The sequence below is a fragment of the Dendropsophus ebraccatus genome, chromosome 2 (genome assembly GCF_027789765.1).
Source record: "Dendropsophus ebraccatus isolate aDenEbr1 chromosome 2, aDenEbr1.pat, whole genome shotgun sequence".
In the NCBI taxonomy this organism is placed as follows: domain Eukaryota; kingdom Metazoa; phylum Chordata; class Amphibia; order Anura; family Hylidae; genus Dendropsophus; species Dendropsophus ebraccatus.
The window spans coordinates 26,029,234-26,054,770 of NC_091455.1; the positions used below are offsets into that span (position 1 = coordinate 26,029,234).

The 25,537-nt window shown below is 41.6% G+C and overlaps 1 protein-coding gene across 1 annotated transcript in view; it reads left to right on the plus strand.

Annotated features, from left to right (window-relative positions):
* Positions 1-25,537, plus strand: part of CSMD3 (CUB and Sushi multiple domains 3) — a 467,563-nt gene that overhangs the window by 70,495 nt on the left and 371,531 nt on the right. The window contains exons 10-14 of the mRNA XM_069959625.1: positions 689-877; positions 7,170-7,339; positions 14,247-14,403; positions 15,116-15,307; positions 15,434-15,560. Coding sequence (XP_069815726.1) covers positions 689-877; positions 7,170-7,339; positions 14,247-14,403; positions 15,116-15,307; positions 15,434-15,560 — 835 coding nt within the window. The remainder of the gene's footprint in view (positions 1-688; positions 878-7,169; positions 7,340-14,246; positions 14,404-15,115; positions 15,308-15,433; positions 15,561-25,537) is intronic.

Below are 25,537 nucleotides of genomic sequence, written 5' to 3' on the forward strand. Positions count from 1 at the left end.
TTTTTTCCATTGACTTCCATTATAAAAAAAAAAGATCAAAATGTACTTGACCTTATTTCCGTTTAAAAAAAAACAACGCATGGTGTGAACCCAGCCTTAGCAGCAAGTTATACATGGAAGGATTTATAAACAATGACATGAAAATGTCTAAAAGGGGAACTCTGTCAAAAGTTTTTTTTTTCCTTTACATTCACTGGTGTTATATAAATTTGAATTTTTTTTTTATTTAAACATCTCAAGTTTTTCAGTTTTTATCAGCTGCTATTTGTGCTACAGGAAGTGCTGTTTGTTAGTCCCCCCCCCTAGTCTAACATGGCTGCCAACTCTGTCTGTGACAGGAACTGTCCAAAGCAGTAAAGGTTTTCAATAAGGATTTGCTGCTTCTCCAAAAAGTTCATGTCACAGCCAGAGGTGGCAGCAGAGAGCACTGTGTCAGACTGGAAAGAATACACCACTTCCTGCAGGACATATAGCAGCTGTTAAGTACTGGAAGACTGCAGATTTTTTAAAGAGAAGTAAATTACAAATCTATTTAACTCTGAAACCAGTTGATTTGAATAAAAATTTAGCCGGAGTATCCCTTTAAGAATGAAAAATGACTATAGATAAAAATGTTACTACATCAATTGTACAAATAAAACAAATGTAACTGATTAGATATGGCATAATTTTTTTCCTTTTTTTAAAGAATACAGTCTTGAACCCTGTGATGATCCAGGAATTCCTCTTTATGGGAGACGACATGGAAATCACTTTGGAGTAGGTGACTTGATTACTTTTACCTGCTCATCGGGATATCGCTTGGAAGGAATATCGGAGATCATTTGTCTTGGTGGTGGGCGTCGTGTGTGGAGTGCACCTCTGCCAAGGTGTGTGGGTACGTGGTCAGCTGCTTTCATTTGCTTGTCTGTGTAGTCACTATTGAAAATTTTGCTGAATACAGTTGTATTTTTTTATACCGTTAACTTTATTTTTGTGAATAATTTTCTTTTGCAAAGATGTATTTTTTTCCCCCTATTTTGCCTTATTCTTAACACTTGAAGGGGTTGGAAAGTCTAAGTTTCCATTTTACTCCAAGTAGCCCCCAGATTAGCAGAAATGTGAATATAAACCATTTATAGTTACTTATTTAGTTAAAAATTATTTTTCTTGTTTTTTTGTTTTGCAATTGTATTGTCCTCAGTTTCCTCTGCATAGGTGTGTCATATGGGAGATAAGTGGGGGTTCAGAAAAGGGGCACAAGATGGTACTATATATGTTATTTCCTACAAGCCCAAAACTCATTGTGTGTTCCACGCCATCACTGACCTTCCCCCAGCTTCCCCTCCATCACTGGCCTTCCTTCAGCTTCCCCTCCGTCACTGGCCTTCCTTCAGCTTCCCCTCCGTCACTGGCCTTCCTTCAGCTTCCCCTCCATCACTGGCCTTCCTCCAGCTGCCCCTCCATCACTGGCCTTCCTTCAGCTTCCCCTCCGTCACTGACCTTCCCCCAGCTTCCCCTCCATCACTGGCCTTCCTTCAGCTTCCCCTCCATCACTGGCCTTCCTCCAGCTGCCCATCCATCACTGGCCTTCCTCCAGCTGCCCCTCCGTCACTGGCCTGCCTTCAGCTTCCCCTCCATCACTGGCCTTCCTTCAGCTTCCCCTCCATCACTGGCCTTCCTCCAGCTTCCCCTCCATCACTGGCCTTCCTCCAGCTTCCCCTCCATCACTGGCCTTCCAGCTGCCCCTCCATCACTGGCCTTCCTTCAGCTTCCCCTCCGTCACTGACCTTCCCCCAGCTTCCCCTCCATCACTGGCCTTCCTTCAGCTTCCCCTCCGTCACTGGCCTTCCTTCAGCTTCCCCCCATCACTGGCCTTCCTTTAGCTTCCCCTCCATCACTGGCCTTCCTCCAGCTGCCCCTCCATCACTGGCCTTCCCCCACCTGTCACTCCATCACTGACCTTCCCCCACCTGCCCCTCCATCACTGGCCTTCCTCCAGCTGCCCCTCCATCACTGGCCTTCCTCCAGCTGCCCCTCCATCACTGGCCTTCCTCCAGCTGCCCCTCCATCACTTGCCTTCCCCCACCTGTCACTCCATCACTGGCCTTCCTCCAGCTGCCCCTTCATCACTGGCCTAATGCAGGCCAATATAGAAGAAAGAAGGAACTCAGCACTCACCACCTTGCTGAATCTTGCTGTAACTTTATTCAGTATTCCAGGGGTATAGGAAACAGATGAGGGAGCACAGGTGCAATTCGCATGTCAGCTTTCCCCCGGATGCCACTCAACTTAAGGCTCTATTACACAAAGTGATTATTGGCTGTACTTGGCCGATTATTAGCCATGACGGCTGACAATCGCTTAATGTAATAAAAGGCAACGAACAACAAACATGCACATGCAACATGTTTAAAGACAAAATGCGATGATCAGTCACTCAATAGGAGTGGTGGCAGCAGACAGCCTCTATCTCCTATGGATCCCCCCGCAGCTCCCTGCAGCCCCCCCCCCCCCCCTCCCCCTTGGCGCGTGTAATCGTTCTGTGTAACACAGCTCTAAGTGGAGGGGATGCTGCAATGCATGATGCAATTTCATTTCTTGTACTGTAACCAAAAGTCAAAGAGGAGTCGGGGTGAAGCGCTTGTGTCGCACTCTGGCAAACCTCACCACTCCGTCCTCCTCCCTCTTCTCCATAAATAATTAGTGGGGGCCGACCTCAACTGCACAGGTGCCAGAGTAGCGGTGAACACGCACTGAGGGACTGAAGCCAAAGCCCTCGCTTGGGACAGTCACCACACCGATACGGCACTTGCGCGAACAAAAAAGACAGGAAGCATGCACTCCGTGATTTCACCAGTGCTTTTGCAAACTGCCTGGACAACGCTCACGCCCTTTGACTTTAGCAGTGCAAAAATATAAGACTGAGTGAGCGTGAGTTGAGGCATGCTTCCGCTGAATATTCATGGACAGGAAGGCGGAGGTGCCGCATTAGCACTTCACAACAACTCTTCGACAGAACAATGAAAAGAATTGTGCAGCATCCCCTCTCCAAACACCTAAGGTAAAGGTAACCTGCTAACTAGTGAGCAACCACTTAATGCACACTGTCAGCACCTCGGGTCGGGTCCAGATGCTGACAGATTCCCTTTAAGGCCGATTGTCATATTTGTAGTCAAGAAGGAATTTTTTTCCCCCTAGAATTGGGCCTCTGTCTCATGAGGTCTTCTTCTGATCAGCAGGGCTATAGGAGTTATTTTTAACTCTATCACTGTGGTACTATGCAAGTCCAAAATTGACTTATCACGGCAACAAAGCACAAATTAAACACACCAGTTGGGAAAAGGCCTATTTTTTCTATTGGAAACTTATTTTATTTTCCCTTATGATTATTAGATGACTAGAGATGAGCGAACCTGGAGCATGCTCGAGTCGATCCGAACCTGAACTTTCGGCATTTGATTAGCGGTGGCTGCTGAACTTGGATAAAGCCCTAAGGCTATGGGGAAATCATGGATATAGTCATTGGCTGTATCCATGTTTTCTAGACAACCTTAGAGCTTTATCCAAGTTCAGCAGCCCCAGCTAATCAAATACCGAACGTTCGGGTTCGGATCGACTCGAACCCGAACCCGGTTCGCTCATCTCTACAGAGGACCCTTAAAACAGATTGTTTTTGTAAAAGGGTCCTTCATAGACCAATCTTAGGGATATTTTGTAAAACTCAGCAGGAACTGTTCACTTTCCCTATAGTGCCCCCGCAGGAGAAGTAATGCATTACACTATTTTTACACTACACTGATATGATGAGTCCTCCAGACTGAGAGAGGATCTATGAATATTTTCTCAGCTGTCCAGTTCAGTCATCGTCAGGTGACCCTATCCTATTTGGTTGAATAAGATTTAGAGGAAATGTTTAGAGGCCTTCATGCTAGAGAACTGTTTCAGTGTGGTCTCTTTGTTTTTTCATAATATTCCCACATTCTGGCATTTTTGCAACCATTTGCACAACATTTGTGCTAAAAATAAAAAAGTTAAATGAGGAGGTAAAAAAATTTAAACAGTATAATTAGTCAAATAACAATCTCATATAATACAATACATTATAGCATAAAACGTATAAAGCTTTGGATTGTCTGATCAACAAAAACTTATTTTCCATCTACTTTGTGACTTGACCAAAAGGAGCTGCAAATTGGTGGAAAAGTTTTCCTAAAACTTCAGATTTTACAATAAAACTAAAATCCAGTTTCCACTTACACATGATTACTGCAGAATTGCAGGAAGCACCAGCTACTCTCTATAGAATTACGCTTTTTATCATCTATCACAGTCCTCTTTGAATTTGTTTTAAAAGATCACTTTACGCAACTCTCCCACAGGCAAGTCATCTCCGAGAAAAGTTCTCACTCTAAATGGGAGCAGTGGAAATAGAAAGTTAATGTCCTCAAACAACTGCAGAAGCTGTGACATCAAGTAAAGCTGAGCTGGAGGCATTATGTACCTATGGTTGATCAACACTTCTCAGTAATCACTACTGCCCAACTGTGGTGTGCCGAAAATGTCAAAAAAGGCAACTCAAAAACTTAAAACTCTAAGGCTGGGCACAGCTCGCCATGATATCAGAACGTGTTATCTGCAATTGTCTAAATGGGGAGGGAAAAAAAAAAAGTTATTCTCTTAATGTATACTATATAATGTCCCAAACTTATATACTTAAAGGGTTTTTTCTCCTCTAGAAACAGCGCCTCTCTATGTCTGGTAATGCACTCAGCCCCATTTGCCTAAATTTAATTGGTGGTTAACCTCTTGACAGCCATCCACTCTCTTTTGAGTACGGGTTTGGGGTTGGTGTCGACTTTTGGCGTTGCTGCAGTAGACAGAGTCCTTGTTGCCCCAGGGTTGCTCCTGCATTAAGAACATGGGTTGTTACTTATAGCTCCAGTTCTTAAGTATCCTCCGAAGCATGGGCAGCATCAGAGGAACCTTTGATCCTGTCCATTAAAACATCTGATTGACACATTACATGACGTGATCAGAGGGGGGTTCCCCACTCCCACAGACGCAGTCAGACACCATAGAAGTGCCCCACAGTCAGGCATGTGAACATAGAAAGGATTCCAGGGCTGTCTGTTAGGCAAACCTGCTGCTGTACTAATGTTGCACCAGTGGTGTACACCACAGAGATGATGCCAATGCTTACCTTCTCTATGGTGTATGTCAGCCTGATGGCATGCTCAATGGAGATTCCCCACTGGATGTGTCAAGGCAGGGAGGAGATGTGGCCTCCTCCCACGCCTAATTTATCAGCTGTAGCTGGAGACAGGTGTAAACCATGGAAAAATCTACACTTGTCCCGAAGAAGGTCTAGATTTTTTCACAAGCCATGTGACAGGGGAGGGGCTTGCCGGATTAACTAAGAGGTGTGCGCCTCTTACTAAATCCTGCCAGACAAGTGGGGGTAGGGCTTTGGCTTTATCCAACAAAATCCTTTTAGACCCAGTCTTAGGGGGCACTCACCTGTTCCGTGCATGGTCTGTAAATAGAGGTCATGTGCTGCGGAACAGAGTTCGGAGCTCCCAACTGGTGATGAGCAAAGATCCCAATGTTCGGTTTGGATCCTGAACACGTAAATAAAAAAAAAAAAAAAAATCATGATCGGCTTGTGTTTGCGGAAAATTCACAAACAAAGAATGAACGTACAGTAGAAACTTAAGTTTCCTTCTACGCACATGACTACAGATTATCAGGTGCAAAGAGTAAATTACGCAGTGGCTTACATTGTGAGAGAAACATTCGCATGTTCAAAATTGATCGTTATAACCATTTCGATCATCAAACAAATTGTTCTTGATCGGTGAACACGATCATTTGGTGCCGTACAAACATACAAACATTTAGAACATGTTCGATCATCACTACCCCCCACATCGGAATTCATCATGATGCCAGAAGCTGCAGAACTCTTTAATCCTTTGCACTACTGTATTGACAAAGCATTAAATGATAGCCCGTTCCCGTAGTGGAAACATAGTCTAAAACACCTATTGGTAGTTTCTTGGTACTTTATTTGGTATTTTTATGGACATTAGTAGAGAGACTGATAAGTACACCTAGGAAATTGCCTTTATGAATGTAACATAGCATTCTGCATATTTGAAGTGTCTCTGTCGTACTTTTTTTTGTGAATAAATCAATAGTCCAGGCAATTTTAAGAAACTTTGTAATATGGTTTATTAGGCAAATATTCCATTATCTGTATTCAAAAAGACTTTAACCAGCCCCCCCCTCCCTCCTCTCTCTCATCCACTGCTCATTATCAGGAAATCTTGACTCTTTTACATCAGTTGGATCCTGTCTGTTCTATGGAGAGGGAAGGGGGAGGAGAGAGATTAGTCTGCAGCAGAGAGCAGAGAACAAAGGATTACACAGCGGGACCTGTGTAAAAGCCTTTATTCAGAGGTCAGAGAGGTCAGTGCAGACTTCAGAGGAGATAGCCCGTTGATGTAGCTGTAAATTAACTCTTTGTTGTCCTGTTTTGGTGCCTCATCTCCCTCCACCCCTCCCCTCTCCATAGAGAACAATGAAGACAGGGGGGAGCGCTTCAAATGGCTTTCTCATGATAAAAATGCATTTTTCGGCTAATAAACCCAATCACAAAGTTTCTTAAAATCACCTGTACTGTTGATTTCTGCAAAAAAAAAAATAAAATTAAACGACAGGTACACTGCTGGGGTGTAGCTGGGGGAGGGGCACCAACACATCGCTTTTCTTGGCCTGAGCATTTAGATACAAGACTAGGGGAACAAATTAAATATTTAGCACAGATAAAGGAAACGTGGCCAAAGCTCTATAGACTTTAAGTGGGATTCATAATATATTCATTAGAATCAATAACTCGGTGATCAACCTTAGTCTGCTCCTTATTCATCTCCAGTATTCATCCTTGTAATGTTGGCATATAGCATCCAAGTCTTACCTGTTACAGCACTTCAGGGACATATCCATCCCCTTGAGTGAGACAATTGTGCTTCAGCTGAGAATGTTAAAACCTCCAGTTTAGAGGGATCGGGTTGGTAATTATGTTAATGTGCTTAGTTATGTTTTACAGTTTCATTGGGAAAAGCAGTTATGAAGCAGAGTATTGCCTATTAACATGTCTTCTCTCTCTCTGTGTCTCCTATCTGCAGCTGAATGCGGAGCATCTGCGACAAATAATGAAGGAATTCTGCTGTCTCCGAATTACCCGCTGAACTATGAAAATAATCATGAATGTATTTACAGCATTCAAGTTCAAGCAGGAAAAGGAATCAATATTTCAGCCAGAACATTTCATTTAGCACAAGGAGATGTACTAAAAGTAGGTGATTTTATTTTTACCCTAGGGCTCTATTCATACGTCCTGTTCATGTCCTTAATTGCGGATCCGCAATAATATAGGACCAATGTATTTCAATGGACCTATACACACATCCGTGTTGTGTACTGGGCTGCAATCCGTTCCGCAAAAAAAAAAGGACAGACCCTAGTACGGACAGTAACTGACACATCCAATACAACTCTATGGGGTCCGTATTTTACTGAAGCAATACGGATGCAATACGGACTGAATTTGCGGATTGTATACTGACTGAAATTTGCGGATTGGAAAAATATACTGACGTGTGAATAGACCCTTAATATTACAGAAAACTTATTAACCTTATGAGGACTGAACATTTTTTACTTTAAAAAAAAAGAAAAAAAAGAAAAATTATAACAAAAAGTTAAAGTGTCACTGTAATTTTTTTTTTTTTTTTTTGCAGAAATCAATAGTACAGGCGATTTTAAGAAACATTGTAATTGGGTTTATTAGGCAAATATGCGATTATCTGCATTCAAAAAGACTTTCCCCAGGTCCCCCCTTCCTCTCTCTTATTCATTGCTCATTATCAGGACATTACATCAGACGTGCCCTGTGTAATCTATGAGGGGGGAGCAGGGAGATTAGTCATCAGCAGAGAGCAGAGAACAAAGGATTACACAGTGGAAGCTGTGTGAAAGCTGGTATTCAGAGGTCTGAGAGGTCAGTGCTGACTTTAGAGGAGATAGCCCAGTGATGTAGCTGTAAATTAACTCTTTGTTGTCCTGTTTTGGTGCTTCATCTTACTCCACCCCTCCCCTCTCTATAGAAAACAATGAAGACAGTGGGGAGAGCTTTAAACTGCTTTTTCATGATAAAAATGCATTTTTCGGCTAATAAACCCAATTACAAAGTTTCTTAAAATCACATGTACTATTGATTTCTGCAAAAATAAATAAATAAGACAGTGACACTTTAAATATAAATAAATGTAGTGCTGGAATTTAGTTACCGACGCGTGAAGAGTGAGGAGAAAAATACAAACTGTATAGTTTTTAAACTATGTTCACACATAGTTAAGCCCATGTTCCCTTCCCGCTATGGGATTTTGTTGCCGTTTTTACGGCCTGCCATGAAAAAGAGGCCTGTCTTTTTATAATAACAGCTGCAAACAATGTTTATGAACATTATTTGCGGTCATCATTTATTAAAATGAGTAAATACATAAAATAAATAATAATACATTTCCAGTTGTGTAAACATAGCCTAAAACTGTCTAGTGTAACATTTAGGCCATGTTCACACTTGGTTTAACAGCGTCCGTTGCATAGCAACAGACGCTGTTAAACTTCCAGCCGCCGGGCTGCATTCAGGACATTCCTGCAGCCGATTCGTCTGTATGGGCTGCAGGAATGTCCTCCTTTTACTATTGATTTGCGAGCACCGTCGGGTGTACCTGCAAGTCAATTAGCCATTCACTTCAATGTAATGTGCGGCCGTCACTGCACATTATATGGTGTGAACAGTGATTATTTCACTGAACAGTGTCCGAAAATAATAGGCAGGTACATTATTTCAACGGCTGATCTAAAGAACGGGAGTTAACATAACACTGTGTGAGCACAGCGGGCGGTATTGCATTGACTTCAATGCAATGCCGCCCCTGCAGTAAAAAACGGACGCTGATTCCATTGCAATCAGCGTCTGTTCTTTACTGATATATTATGTTATGTGAACACAGCCTAAAATAGTACCACAAAATTGGCCTTGAAATATTGGCCTATATTATATTCACACAACGTCTTTTTTGGCCTCTTTGGGATGTTTTTCTTTGAACGACCGTCCTTTTGCCACGAAGACCAAGCTGTTTTATGCGAATACATTTGCATATAACTGGCACGTTTTGGTGCTAAAATGATGGCCGTCCAAACCCCCCCCCCCAAAAAAAAAAAAAAAGAAATGGCAGTGATATGGCCAAAAAGAAGGAAGTTTTGTGAACATAGCTTAGGGGTTATCCAGCGCTACAAAAACATGGCCACTTTCTTCTAGAGACAGCATGGCTCTCGTCTCCGGTTCACATGTGGTTTGCAATTAAGCTCAATTCAATTTCAAAAACCCCACTCTATCTGGAGACAAGAGTTGTGCTGTCTCTGGAAGAAAGTGGCTGTGTTTTTGTAGCACTGGATAACCTCTTTACTGATGTGTTCCATTGAAGCCTATGGGAAATTTGCGGTCAGTAGAGAAAAAAGAGAAGAATTTTTTTTCTGGACTACCCCTTAAGTAGGGGCTCAAAATAACACAAAAATGTGTCTGTAGTTTTTTTTAATATTATACATTATGACCTTTTTTTCAATTATTTAATACTGTACTGCCTTTTTGTCTGTGTTACAGACAGAGGGTGTAGTATGCAAATTACAGCCATAATTTGCATAATGTGGCAGTACTACATTTCAGAACGGGATCCTACCTTTCTATTTGGTAAAACATACCGAAATTTTTGCTTTTCACAGAGTCCTTATACCATGTGTCTCCATGAAAACTTCGAGGCATATGGCGGTCCCTTATGGGCACATGTATTTCTATTACATTATTGTGTGCATAACAACATATTTCATGATTCCCCAAATGCAGCATTACTTAGATTGTTCATAGAGGATTCCTGGTGAGACGGAGAAACATCTGCCTGCGATGCAATGCCAACCCAGCGGGGTGTAACCAGGACCCTAGGAAATCCTGTAATTTACAAGTTGTTCCTAGTCTCTTTAGTGCGGTATTTATTATCTATATGCTGAAAGGCTGTTTAATATTGGATGTAACTTTATTTAAGCAGATCTAAAAAGTATAGGCAGAAATAGAACAGTGGTTGCTTGAGGTTCTAAGAACACTAAAACAGTGTCCCTGTAAGGAAGGTTGTGGTTATGAAGAGTGCCGAGGTAATAGTCGTACTGGGACTCAAAAAGGGGCCTGAAAAGCCCATGAACCATATCAAAAACATCAGGATGGCAAAGTATCAAGGTGGGGGCTGTTAGAGTTTTTGTATTAGGCCCAGGATAGTTTTTCTTCATATGAGCTGTAGAGCAGTATAACTGCTGTGGTGACAACATTTTGGTACCCAAGGATGAACTCCACAGCCATGATGGTTCCAATGTTCCAGTTCTTTTCATCTACGTGCTGTCAGGATCTGTCCCAGATGTGCTCAATCGGATTCAGTTCTGGGGAAAGGGTGGACAGTCCATAGCTTTAATGCCTCCCTCTAGCAGGAACTGCTGACACACTCCAGCCACATGAGGTCTAGCATTGTCCTGCATTTGGAGGAACCCAGGGCCAACGGCACCAGAATATGGTCTCACAAGGGGTCTGAGGATCTCATCTCAGTACCTAATGGCAGTCAGGCTACCTCTGGCGAGCACATGGAAGGCTATACGTCCCTCCAAATAAATGCCACCCCTTACCGTTACTGGCCCACTGCCAAACTGGTCATGCTGGAATACAGGCGTCTCCAGACTCTGTTACATGTGCTTAGTGTGAACCTGCTTTCATCTGTGAAGAGCACAGGGCACCAGTGGCAAATTTGGCAATCCTGGTGTTCTCTGGCAAATGACAAGCGTCCTGCACGGTGTTGGGCTTCATACCATCCTCCTGTTGCTCCTCCTGTTCCTCTTTGCACGAAGGAGGAGGTAGCGTCCTGCTGCTGGGTTGTTGCCCTCCTACGGCCTCCCCCACGTCTCCTAGTAAACTGGCCTTTCTCCACTACACTGACAGACACAGCAAACCTTCTTACCACAGCTCGCATTGATGGGCCATCCTGGATGAGCTGCACTACCTGAGCCACTTGTGTGGGTTGTAGAATCTGTCTCATGCTACCATGAGTGTTAACGCACCACCAACATTCAAAAGTGACCAAAACATTAGCCAGAAAGCATAGATACTGAGAAGTGGTCAGTGGTCCCCACCTGCAAAACCACTCCTTTTATTGATGGCCTATTTCCCATTGACTTCAATGGGGCCCATTATATTTTTCAAATGATGGCTGTATTTTGCCCTTATATTTTCATTATGTGAACATAACCTTAGGCTATGTTCCCACTACAGGAATGGGCCGGCATTTATCGAGAGAAGGCGGCCATCTATTGATAATGACAGCCGCAAATAATGTTTAGGATCTTTATTTGAGGCCGTTGTTATCGATAGAAAGATGCATTTTTTTCCTGTAGTGGTAACATAGCCTGAAAGTATTGATCCGGCTCTTTCAGCAACTAGACCACCCTGTTGGACCACTATGGCCTCCAAATATCAGCTGGTTTTGAAAATAATTTTTTTTGGCATTTTTGCTTCATAGAGAGGGAAAGTTATCTTTTATATTGTCCCAGCAACACAACAAAAAGAGATAGAGTGGGCACTCAGACACAGTCACTAGGCGGCTTGCTTGCCTCAATGAGGGCTCTGGGTTAGGTCACTGTATCGGTGGTGCTCTACTCACGCAGCCACACAGTTCGGCAATGTAGAGAATACAGTAGCACTCACCGAATCCATAAAATTGATGCTTTATTTCAGGTCAGATACAGAGCAACAAACAAGTGCATTCCACAGGAAAGAGCGACGATCGTTTCGCGCTACTGTGAGCCGAACTATCTTTTATATTGTAACATGAACTGGCTTTTCCATGGAATATTCTAGGTTTTTATCCTAGATTCCGTCAGACAGAGCAGAGGATAGTTTAGTGCAGTTAAACAGATATTAAGCGTCACATTTGACATACACCGTGTAATAATATCTCCTGCATGATAGATAAGAAACGCAGATTCTCCACTGAATAATTCTGAGTATGGTTTAGTCAAAATTCATTCCCAGAGCCATGTACTGCTTCACTAGTTTTTCAAGAACAGTTGTCTTCAACTTCGGCCCCATTCCAAGTTCATTTCAGAAGTAATTTATCTTGCGCGGTTTTCCATTGTTCTTCTGTCATGCCCCAAGGCGAACCGATCATTGGAATTTATTCAAAGTGTTAAGACGTTATTTACAAATTAAGTAACAATGTACAGTAAAATTAGTTCCTCTGCAATGTTATGAAGTCCTCACTGCTATTTAGTTTATTAAAATCTTCTGAAATTTAAAGCAGCTTATCAAGAATCTGTTCCCACAGGTCCATGATATGTTTAACCACTTAGTGATAAAGCCATTTGGGGTAATATTACCCAAACAGTTTTTTTCATTTAAATTTTTTTTCAATTTTTTTACGTTCTATGGCTGTGTTCACACACCGTCAAAATGATGGCTGTTTTTATTGGACGCCCACCAGTTAACAGCAAATAACATCCATTATTTTAAAATATAGTTTGTATAATAATGTCCGTTTTTAAATCAACAGCTGTTATTTGCCGTTAAATGGGCATCCAACAAAGCAACCATAAATTTGACTGTGGGAACATAGCCTTAGAGCTACAATTGTTTTAGTCTTTTGTCGATATAGTCATATAAGGGCTTAAAGTTCACACATTTTCTTTTTTGGCTGTGTTGTGACCATTTTTTGGACATTTATCATTTTGGCACTAAAACACGGCCGTAATTTTCATCAAATGGCTGCCTTTTGGCGCCATGATGATGGCCGTAAAAAAAAAAAACGGCTGCAAAATGGCCACAGAAAGGCATTGTGTAAACATAATCAAAGTTTTTTTTTAAGTACTTTATTTAGTTTACTTTATTTACTTTATTAGCTTAATTTTGCGGAGCATATTAATAAGGCCATGTTAACACAACAGTAAACAAAATTATGGCTGTATTTTTGCCTTAAAGTGATGGCTGTTCAAAAATAAATCAGAGATCAGAACATAGGCTAAAACGGTATTATCACCTGGCTGATTCAGCTCGGCACAGTTGAATCCCACTCTCACTTCCTGGTTTGGTTGGGGAGGAGGGGAATGAGCTGAATCAGCTCTGCATTCTTTGTCTTCCTTTGAGATCACAGACGACCTCAGGGAAAATCCACAATCCCTAGAACCTTAGGTGATCTGAGAGGGAGACATAGGATGGTTAGAAATAATACTTTTCAGCTCCAGAGGAACCAATGATGTCACAGCCCGGACACCTCTCACAGAGCCTAGGCCACTACAGGGAAACAGAAGAGGACCAACATGCTAAACTAAGCATACTGGCTGCAGTGGGCAGGGACTAGATAGTATATGCCCTATTTGTATGCACGTCTTTAACATACAGGTTGTTTTGGTTCATACAGCCTTTCCCCTCTATAGTATTGCTTGATGGATTTTTACAATTTATGTTCTGGCGCATGTAAAATTGCGACCGTTGTTTTCAGTCTTCAATTATTTCCATCGAAGTCTATTAAAACAACGGATGTTGGCTTACACATGGTATAAAATAACAGCCGCTGTTTGCAATTAATGTGGCCATGTCTAATCTAAACTTCAAATAATGTATGAGCGGCTGTAATTGCAATGACACGCGCCATAGTATGTTAAACAACGGCCATTACTTGATACACAAAATAACGGCAATGGTTTTGATTATTAAGTAGCGGCGGTTGAAAATCCTTGTGTGAACATAGCCATACACCTTACCCACAGATATTCTATAAGAACATTTTTTAGGTGCCTGCATGGATAGCGGTAATTCTCATTTTTAGTAATTATGTAATCTTTCAGAAATGTCCTGTTCTTTTCTTCTTTTTATTTTGACATTTCATAACTAAAAGGGGCTATCCAAGATTAGAAAACGCAGCTACTGTCAGCGCCACCCCTGTCCTCAGGTTGTGTGTGGTATTACAATTCAACTCCATTCGCTTCAATGAAACTGAACTGAAAACCACCCCCAAACTGAGGACAGGGATGGTGCTGTTTTTCCATAGTCTGGACAACACTTTTAATATGTGAACAATTACGGTATATAAATGTACCTTCTTGTATTACAGATATACGATGGGAAAGACAACACAGCACACTTACTGGGCGCCTTCACAGCATCTTCTCTGAGGGGACTGACACTAAGCAGCACATCAAACCATTTGTGGTTGGAATTCAACTCGGACTCTGAAATTAATGATGAAGGCTTCCAGTTGGTTTATACCAGTGAGTATTAGTCCTTGTCAGTGTGTTTTAATCATTCAACTCCTAAGTGAGCTCCCATATGTTTGTACCGAGGCTGGGCACTCTCTGCATATATGCTGGGCTCACAAGCTGAGCCTCCTCCATGTGTGGCAGGTGATGGCTGACACTCACCTGCAACTCCTGGGATCAGATTGCTCATTCTAGCATCTTAAGGGGTTATTCAGGATTAAAAAAAGGAAAAAAAAAAAGAAGAAGAATTAAAAATAAAAAAAGAAAAACAGCAACAGAAAAAAAACAAAAAACTAAATATCAACCCTGTGCTTAGGTGTGTGCTATTACATCTAATGTCCATTCACTTCGGTGGAGCTAAGCTACAATACCGCACACCATCTAAGGACAAGAGAGGAGCTGTTTTTGAAAGAAAGCATCTATGTTTTCCTTGGACAGTCCCTGGTGGAGTCATCATCCAATGTCTTCATCAGACCCTGAGTTTGATGTGTGTCGGGCTCCTGCAGTGTCAGGGACACAGGGATTCAGACACGGACCCTGAACTTTACCCTTCTGGTCCGCTCTTCCCTACCTAACGCATTATTTTGATGCCCCCCAAAATCAACCCCATTCAGATTTTTCAACAGTGCTCTGTATTAATGACTTACTGTTACATACATATTGGTATAAATATATTCATAAGTAAATTCCTTACTACTTAGGGTATGTTTTATCGTCTTCTCAGGTTTTGAACTGTCACACTGTGAAGACCCCGGAGTGCCACAATTTGGATACAAAATCAGCGACCAGGGACATTTTGCTGGAAGCACCATCATCTACGGATGCAACCCTGGATACACACTCCATGGAAGCAGTCTGCTGAAATGTATGACTGGAGAGAGGAGGGCATGGGATTACCCACTACCATCTTGTATCGGTAATATCATTTGTTTGCTAAAACTTTATACTGTATAAAGTTTTTTTTTTTATTTTAATTCCAGACATTTGTCATAGACTTTATGTACTTCCTTATGACAATGATTGGATTTCTATTTTTCACCAGCTGAATGTGGTGGCCGTTTCAAAGGAGAATCATCTGGCAGAATTCTATCCCCTGGATACCCTTTTCCTTATGACAATAATCTACGCTGCACTTGGGTTATTGAAGTGGATCTTGGCAATATTGTAAGGTAAAGTATTAAATATTATGCTTCATTATTGAAAATTTTACATTTGAATTTGTATTTCAATACAGGTGTGTGTATAGTTTCTGCATTCTCATGCAGTTATATTGTAAAGATATGTTCACACTGAGCAAATGGGGTGGAATTCCGCCTGCTTCAGTGTCAGACCGCATCTCTATGGGAGAGCTCTCCTCCACTCTCCGCTCAATTAATTGACATGTCAATTCTTTGAGCGGAGGCGCACGAGCCCTCCCATAGAGATGCGGTCACTGAGTCTGAAGCAGGCAGAATTCCGCCCCATTTGCTCAATGTGAACATACCCTAAGACTAAGGGGCTTATTAGACAGCCCAATATTTCATAACAAGAGAGCACTGACCTGTCAGATTAGTGCTCGCTTGCTCCTTATTCCCCGCTCGCTGACGATGCCATTACCAACATCTGGGTGGGAGAGGCTGCCCGAACAATCTTTAGATTGTTCGGTGGCCCATAGGAAATAATGGTTGATAATCACTTTCTCTATTAGGACCCTAAGACTTTTTTTAATTTTGCTGTTCTAATCTGTGGTGGAGCAATCTTTTGAACCCATTAGGTACCTCCTAAAATTATTTTTTTTGGGATGTTAGCCATGCAGAACAGATACAGTTTTCATGTTCTTAACCTCTTAAGGACATAGGACGTACCGGTACGTCCTATGTCCTCACTTGCACTTCAAAGCGGGGCCGCGCGGCGGCCCCGCTTTGAAGTGCCGCGATCCCGGGTGCCGCGTGTAGCCCGGGACCGCCGCTATTAGCGGGCACGGTCTGATCGCCGTGCCCGCTAATTAGCTAATCGGAGGCAGCTGTCAAAGTTGACAGCTGCCTCCGATTACCGGAGGCAACGTTTCCCTGGTGTCTAGTGGGGGAGATCGCTCCTCCGGGACCTTGTCCCGGAGGAGCGATCTCCGTTACTGATGTCGGCCGGGGACGCGTCCAAGATGGCGCCGTCCTCGGCTCGGCACTCGTTTACTTCCGGCTGCAGCAGCCGAAAGCAAACGAGTGCCGATCTCATGGATCTCTGCAGCATATCTATGCTGCAGAAATCTCAATGAGAGATCACAGTGTATATACTAGAAGTCCCCTAGGGGGGCTTCTAGTATATGTGTAAAAAAAAAAAAAAAAGTGTTGTTAATAGTAAAAAGCCCCCTCCCCTAATAAAAGTCTGAATCACCCCCCTTTTCCCAGGTTTTAAATAAAAGTAAACAAATAAATAAATAAATAAACATGTTTGCTATCGCCGCGTGCGTAATCGCCCGAACTATTAATTAATCACATTCCTGATCTCGTACGGTAAACGGCGTCAGCGCAAAAAAATCCCAAAGTGCAAAATTGCGCATTTTTGGTCGCATCAAATCCAGAAAAAATGTAATAAAAAGCGATCAAAAAGACGTATATGGGCAATCAAGGTACCGATAGAATTATCAAATCATGGCGCAAAAAATGACACCTCGCACAGCCCCATAGACCAAAGGATAAAAGAGCTATAAGCCTGGGAATGGAGCGATTTTAAGGAACGTATATTGGTTAACAACGGTTTGAATTTTTTACAGGCCATCAGATACAATATAAGTTATACATGTTATATATCGTTTTAATCGTAACGACTTGAGGAACATGCATAACAAGTCAGTTTTACCCCAGGGTGAATGGCGTAAAAACACATTTCCCCCAAATAAAAGAAATGCGTTTTTTTTTTCAATTTCACCACACTTCGAATTTTTTTCTGGTTTCGCAGTGTACTTTATGCAAAAATTCAGCCTGTAATTGCAAAGTACAATTAGTGACGCAAAAAATAAGGGGTCATGGGGGTTTCTAGGTGGAAAAATGCAAGTGCTATGACCTTTTAAACACAAGGAGGAAAAACCGAAAACGTAAAAACGAAAATGGGCCATGTCCTTAAAGGGTTAATCATTTTAACTTCTTTAGCTTTTGAGACTATGATTGTCTCAATCATAGTATTCGACTGACTTCAGGGTCCAACATCACCGTTTTTCTTTTTATCAGTTTTTATCCGTTTACTGTTTTTTTTTATTGTCCAAGTACTTTTTAAGGTGAATGTACCAATTCCAGTAGTGAATTTGTTTTTTTCAATACCTGGTCGGCACCGGAGCAGAGATCCTAGTGGTGTAGACCATTTTTCAAAACCCCCTCAGTTCCTGCAACGGGCACTGGTTTCTTCATGTGCACTTTACCCCCATTTGTGTACTCTAGGCAGGCCCAGTGTTCCCCAGTGTAATGATATCCCCTCCTCTCGGTGACGCGTCTCCATTATAATCAAGCAATTTCTTGTTTGTTGGCTAATTTCCGGACCTATTATATAAGGTGATTATTGGCCGAACAGGTAATAGGGACCTAAGGCAGATCTATTGTATATCCTGGAGAATTTACCAGAACGAAGCAATGAAGAGTTTTTTTTGTTTTTTTTTTTCAATTACTATGAGCCAAGATCTCAACAACACAATGAGAAGATTCCCAGTGAATCAGAGAAAATTCCATTAAAAATGACATACAATGCAAAAGATGAAACTGGAACACCCCTTTATAATCTATTCCAACTATAGCTCATCACCTGCAGTGCCTGTTGGGTAGCATGTACCTATATAAATAAACTCTAAAGAAATAAATTGCTTTCTTTTATTGCATTCCTTGCGTGTATCATACAGTACAAAACAAGACCATCTATCTGTAGACGAAAGCCCTGTACTGCATTATAGCAACTTGGACAGAAGATCAGCTTTAATAATGTAACAAAGATTTATTATACCGGTAATAGCGATGATTTTAAATATCTGCATAATTATGTATGTAATATGTGGTTTGTAGCCGCTCATTGGAACTAACATTACTGAAAATGATGTGAGGCAGTATAGTCAAATCCCACAACTAATCCGTAGGGGAGTGGAGCTAATTAATCATGACAACTGCCTCGGATCTTTTGTGTTACATATAGAATCACAGGATTGAGGAGGAAACAGCGGCCAGTAGTAATTGCATCGAATTATCTAAAGTAACAAAAAATAAATCACACACATGTGAAAGTTAACGGTGGGTTACTTCGGCTTTTATACTATTTTAATGCTAGTTGTAATATATAGATTTGAAATATTTATTAGACCAAATCTTACGAACTAAGATTCATTCCATACTTTGCATAAAGTTTGGTTTAGCACTGGAACGAATTCATAAAAATATCTACCGCACAATTTAATACACATAGAAATAGAAAAAATAGAAATGAATAGAAAAAAAAAGGAATACTCACCTGTCTTTGCTCCTTAATCGGGTGTGTCCCCCACTGATCATAGCCACCACCAGCCCGCTCAACCACTGACTGACTGGGATGGGGCAGCGCCACAGCTGAATGGGCTGTCACTCTCAAGATTAACAGCTAATGATTGGCTGCGGCTCTTTCCCGTCTCAGAGAGTGATTGGCTGAGCAGGCTTTTGGCAGCTGCGGGGGACACTAAAAAGCAGAAAAGGAGGACACGGGGGGAGTGCAGACAGGTACGTATTGATAAGAAAACTTTATGAACAGCACTCAAGCAGCTAAATGCCTGCAATCGTTTAGCTGTTTTAGTGCAGTTTGTTTAAGGTTCGTTTCGGACAAATCTGAACTTTACTTCAAAGTTTGTCGAACCAAATATTTGAAATGTTCGCCCATCTCTATTATTTAAGCAAGAAAAGTTGCATTGTTGCAAATGCCACCGTTTAGGGCAGTTGGCAGGCCACATAAGGAGCAGGGTCACCTGTTTCTAGACAGGTGTCTCCGCTCCCTTGCATACTTTCCATAGTGCTATTAGTCTAGGAAATTTACAAGGCCAGGTGCCACAGGAACAGAAGTGACCTGTTGCAGCTGTGTTGCAATTGGTTGTCCCCATAGACAACTTTTAGAGAAAATAGACAACTGTTGAGAAATAATATCTACACAACGGAAAGTGTCAGCTTAATAAAACAAAGACATAACATAGAATGTAAAAAAATAAAATAAAAAATGATTTATATAATTGGTTATATTGGAGATATTCTTCCATTTTATAACCAAGAATATTTAGTATGTTGTAGAACTATAGCTTACGCTTGGAGGCATACACAGTAGCAAAGCTGGTGCAGTCTTTTAAGGGCTCAATCTGTGTGGCTAAGAAAATAGGGCAGTGTTAGAGGTGAGACTTTGTTTGAAAAGAAGACTTTAAAAGTTACAAGGATGAGGCAGAGTAAGCTGCCAAGATGGAAAACAGCAGGGAGGGAGAGTAGGTTTCAAGATAAAGGTAAGTCATCAATAAGTTATTATGAGCAGAAGAGATCTGAAGAGCCGCAGTACACAGTTGGGGTATATAAGATATAGGAAGCAGGTCCATGTTATGTTTGATTTGGAAAATCTATCAAATGTCTTAGAAACTAAAAGATAGAAACTCATGAACAAAGTTTGTTGATGCCGCCCAGCAAGAGCTACAAAGTGGGGGCAGTGCCAATGGGCACCAACAACTTTTACCCCAGGTGCAGCAAGCCTGGCTATGCTCAGCATTCCTATCATTAAAAAAAGAAAAAGAAAAAAGAGAATTGACATGACAAGCCGTACAGAAATCTCAAAAGTTTTAATTACTAGTGTTGAGGGAGCATGCTCTATTGGACAGGGTGCTCGATCAAACTTTGGGGAGATTGGGTTACTGCAAGACACATTAGTACAGTTCAAATGTGTCTTGCAGTAGTGTATAGCATTTTTTTTGTTGTAATTTTTGTATATTTTGATCCCTTGCAGGGATGTGTAAATGAAATATGCAAAAATTTGAACAACAAAATGCAATATGTTACTGCAAGACACACTGGAACTTGGCATACTGCCGGAGTTCTAATGGGTTTTGCAGTAATCTATTGCCTTTTTTCATTCTAATTTTTGTACGTTTTGTTTACATATCCCTTTACGTTGAACCAGGCATTCCCCACTGTAGTTAAATGCTTGAGTCTCCCATTTTCAATGGGGTTTGATACTTGAGTTGAGCACTAAAGCATTTCAGTGGTTGCACAACACTAGTGAGAACCTGAATTTTCAGACCCCCATTGATCACTAAAAGCAGTTGGGAGAAGCATATGGCTGAGCGCTTCTCTCCCTGTCTCCCAGCCTCATTGCAAGAGATGGGTCTCTAAACATCCTGTTAAAGTCTGTCTGTTGCCACTTGCCATTTTTTATATTGAACGACAGCAGTAAGAGGTTACACAACCCCTTTGCTGCCACCAATGGCTGTAACAGGAAATGCAGGGTTGCACACGGCCTGTCCCAGCACAGTTACATATCTCTTACAATACTGAGCTCTCCCTAATGTCTATAAAATACTTGTTATGATTAAAATAGACAGTAGACTTGGGGAAGCTGTCTGTGTCAGAAGCGCTGAGCGGGGATAACTGTCAATCACTGCTCCCTCTGCTACAGGCTACTGAACCTGTAGCGCTAGTGACACAGACAGCTTCCCCAAGAGTAATGTGTGTTCAGATGCTAACATTCATTACAATAAACATCGGGGAGGCTCAGTATTGTTAACAATGCATGCAGTAGCACTAGTGATATGTAACTGTGGCAGGACAAGGCTACAGTTCCCCCCATTGGTGGCATTATTGCCTCTTAAGGCTGTCAGTCAATGTAAAAATGTGACAAAAAATTAAAATAAAATATTTATATATTAATTTTGATGGGGCACTAAAGTGCTTGTTACTCGAGTAACGAACCCCATTGAAATCAATGGGAGACTCGAGCATTTAACCAGGTGGCCCCTGCTCGGCAGAGCGGAGGGTACCTGGTTCACTTATTTTATTTTTTGGTATAATTTTTGTATATTATGTCCCTTGAAGGGATGTTTATATTAAATATACAAAAATGAGAACCAAAAATATACATTAGGTTTCTGTGGCGGGTGGGAATGTTCAGTTTTCGGTTCATGAAGGTGTATGGCCACCTTTAACCGAGCACCACAAAGTGCTCGATCGAGTACCCAATAAAAAGTTTTATTACACAGTTAGCTTTATTCCAAATAACCTTGCAACAATGGTGGATTCCTTGGCGCTCAAACCTCCAGGCACAGTCACTCCACTTCAATCAAGAGGCAGAGATTCCCAGTATTCTTGCCAATCAGATGTGTTCTTTATTGCTACGCGTTTCAAGGGTTAACCACCCTCTTCATCAGGCAACTGATGACCTGCCTGATGAAGAGGGTGGTTAACCCTTAAAACGTGTAGTAATAAAGAACACATCTGATTGGCAAGAATACTGGGAATCTCTGCCTCTTGATTGAAGTGGAGTGACTGTGCCTGGAGGTTTGAGCGCCAAGGAATCCACCATTGTTGCAAGGTTATTTGGAGTTTGATCCCGATCCCACATCCAGGGAAATCGGAAGGTTGAAGGCAGCAGCCCTCCTTATATACCTTCAAGCCTACATTAGAGTTGTGCCTAATACGTTCGACCTAACCAGATGAGTGTGCATTTGTGTGAATTTGCACATACACATCTCACAGGGTTTATCTGCCTGGACATGCAGCGCCACTGTGTTTCCTTTTTTTCCTTTTATGTACAGTTACCTTTATGGAAGAAATGTGTTTAACCCCTTAGCGACCCATGACGTATCTGATACGTCATGGTGCCGTGGGGGGTGTTCAGAGTGGGTCCAGAGCTCTGAACGGCGCTGATCCCGGCTGATATGTGCAGCCGGGCAGTGCCTCTATTAGCTGGCGCGGGTCCAATTGCCGCGCCGGCTAATTAAGCCTCTAAGTGCAGCTGGGGGGAGATCCGTTCTTCCGCCCGTGCCGGGCCTCAGTGTCCGAATGACGCTGATCCCGACTCGGCAATAGATTGCTGTGGCCTGCAGCAGGCCATAGCAATCTATGACCGATCTGATCGATCTTTGCTGTGTATATACACAGCATTAATCTCTATGAGAGATCAGTGCTGTCTATATACAAGTCCCCCAGAGGTACTTCTAGTTAAAGTAAAAATAAAAGTTAAAATGTTTTTTTATTAATAAAAAATCCCCTCCCCCATTAAAAGTCCAAATCACCCCCTTTTCCCATTTTATAAATATAAATAAACAAATAAATAAACATATTTAGTATCGCCGCGCGCGTAATCGCCAAAACTATTAATTTATCACATTCCTGATCTCGCACGGTAAACTGCGTAAGCGCCAAAAAATTCCAAAGTGCAAAATTGCACATTTTTGTCGCATCAAATCCAGAAAAAAAATGTAATAAAAAGTGATCAAAAAGTCGCATATGCGCAATCAAGGTACCGATAGAAAGAACACATCATGGCGCAAAAAATGACACCTTATACAGCCCCATAGACCAAAGGATAAAAGCTCTACAAGCCTGGGGATGGAACGATTTTAGGGAACATATATCAGATACAATGAAAGTTATACATGTTACATATCGTTGTAATCATAACGACTTGAGGAGCATGCATAATAAGTCAGTTTTACCCCAGGGCGAATAACGTAAATGCAAAACTTCCCGAAATCAAAACAAATTCCTTTTTTTTTCAATTTGACAGCGCAAATGATTTTTTTCCAGTTTCGCAGCATATGTTATGGAAAAATAATGCCTGTCATTGCAAAGTACAATTGGTTTTGCAAAAAATAAGCGCTCATATACGTCTCTAGGTGAAAAAATGCAAGTGCTATGGACTTTTAAACATAAAGTGGAAAAAGCAAAAGTGCAAAAATGAAAATTGGCTTTGACCTTAAGGGGTTAAAAAAGACTCCTTTACTACACTTATCTGTCAGAGAAGGATCTCTGGGTCTCCTCAGGCACCACCGCTATCTCTCCTTTGCACCCCCATCTACACCCATGGCTTTCCTGCTCTCTGGATCATAGTTCACTTGATGATTAAAAACACCAAAATATATTTGGAACATAAAACAGTAAGATAATACAATAAAGTGTCAGAAGACTCGGCAGAGATTTACCATCTCTTTTCATTACTGTAATTTTCTCCAGCAAATTTTCTCCCATTAAACAATTCTTCTTAAGAACGATGACAGATGATAATGTCAGGATCCTGACACCCAAATGATCTCATTTCTATGTTAAAACAAATTGAAGGTAATTGAAGACCGAATCCGAAATCACAAAATTACCTTATGTGAATTTCTGTGAACTCAAGTTCACTCAAAATATATCATATTTGTCATGACTGTGCACCTTTCAGTAGTTTCTCCATTAGAATGTATTGAAATGCTGTTTCCTCTGCAGTTATTTCAGTCTTAGGCTAAAATATACATAGGGAACCTATGAGAAATGGGGGCTATTACACAAGGGAAATGCCCAGTACACCTCTGCCATGCCCAGTATCCCTCTGTAGGCAGTTTGCAACCTACCGGTCTGGCCAATTGAGTAAGGGTCCTTTTGCACAGAGCGATTTTTACCGATTGACTAACGATAAACAATCGCAAACGAGATTGTTTGTCGTTAACCTAAAATCATTCACCATTTTACACAGTACAATATTCTTTAGTTACGATCGTTACTACGATCGTTAGGGTGATTGTTACTACAATCGTTATGGTGATTGTTACTATGATCGTTAAGGGCCCTATTATACGGGACGATTATCATGCAAAAAATTGTTATATCGTTCGAATTTGATAATCTTTCTGTGTATTTGCAGGCAACAATCTAAAAATCATTCGTATATCGTTGATTTAGATCTGAACCTAAAATTATCGTTAATCGTTCGCTGAAATTCCACATCCTTCGCTCAAGTTCCGCATTTTTTCACTAATCGTTCAGTGTAATTGCATTGTCCATTGTTTTGCTGGGATCAGAAGGAATAATTAATCATAGTAACGACTGCAATAACGATCGGAGTAACAATCATAACTAAAGACCATCGTTCTGTGTAATATGGTGAACGAATTCAGGTTAATAATAAACCATCTCGTTTGCGATCGTTTATCGTTAGTAGTTTATCGTTAAAAATCGCTCCGTGTAATAGGACCCTTACTCCATCTGATCCCAGCAAAACAATGAACAATGTGCAATTACACTGAACGATTAGTGAACAAATGCGGAACTTGAGTGAATGAATGTGGAATTACAGAAAACGATTAACGATAATTTTAGGTTCAGATCTAACTCAATGATCAACGACACACGGACAATTTTTTGATTGTTGCCTGCAATTACACAGAACGTTTGTTGTTTAAATTTGAACAATTTAACGATTTTTCGCACGATAATCGTCCTGTGTAATAGGGCCCTAAGAAATAGAGATGAGCGAACAGCTGATCTCAACGAAGTGCTTCATTTGATCAGCGCTCCACTCATCAAGTCTTTCAGCACTCCCAGGATGCCGGGAAAAGCTTGATCCAATCGTGGGAAACTTCTCCCAGTTTACCAGGATTGGATCCATCTTTTCCCCAGCGACCGTGGTTGAGCGTCAGGCAGCGGAGCAGCACTGAAAGGCTACGGCCTTGATGAGTGGAGCGCTGATCAAATGAAGCACTTCGTTGAGATCAGCGACTCGCTCATCTCTAGTAAGAAACCTCCCTGGCCTTTCCCCTTGCACCCTCAGAATGCCAGTAGCTTCCATCCTCCCTCCATTTTGCCATGTGTGGTCATCTGTCTGATGTTGCAGGTACTATAATTTGACATCTTTGTGCCTCACTACCAATCATTCGAAAACCAACAGCTTATTGCTGAATCCTCCCATAAAAAATTATTTGCCCAGATGTCATTGACTTTATGATTCCCCCCCCCCATTTACACAAACAACTGTCAGAGTGAGGCTGCGGCGCCCTCCTACGCCAGTGTTCAGGCAGCTTCGATCCTGCTGGCATAGAAGTAACCCAATCAGTGAGCGCTTTAACTCCCTAAAGACTCCTCATCTAGACATCTAGCGCCGCTCACGTTGCCACCATAGTGCCTACACGTGGTGCTGGATGGTTAATGAACGTTACTTCTTT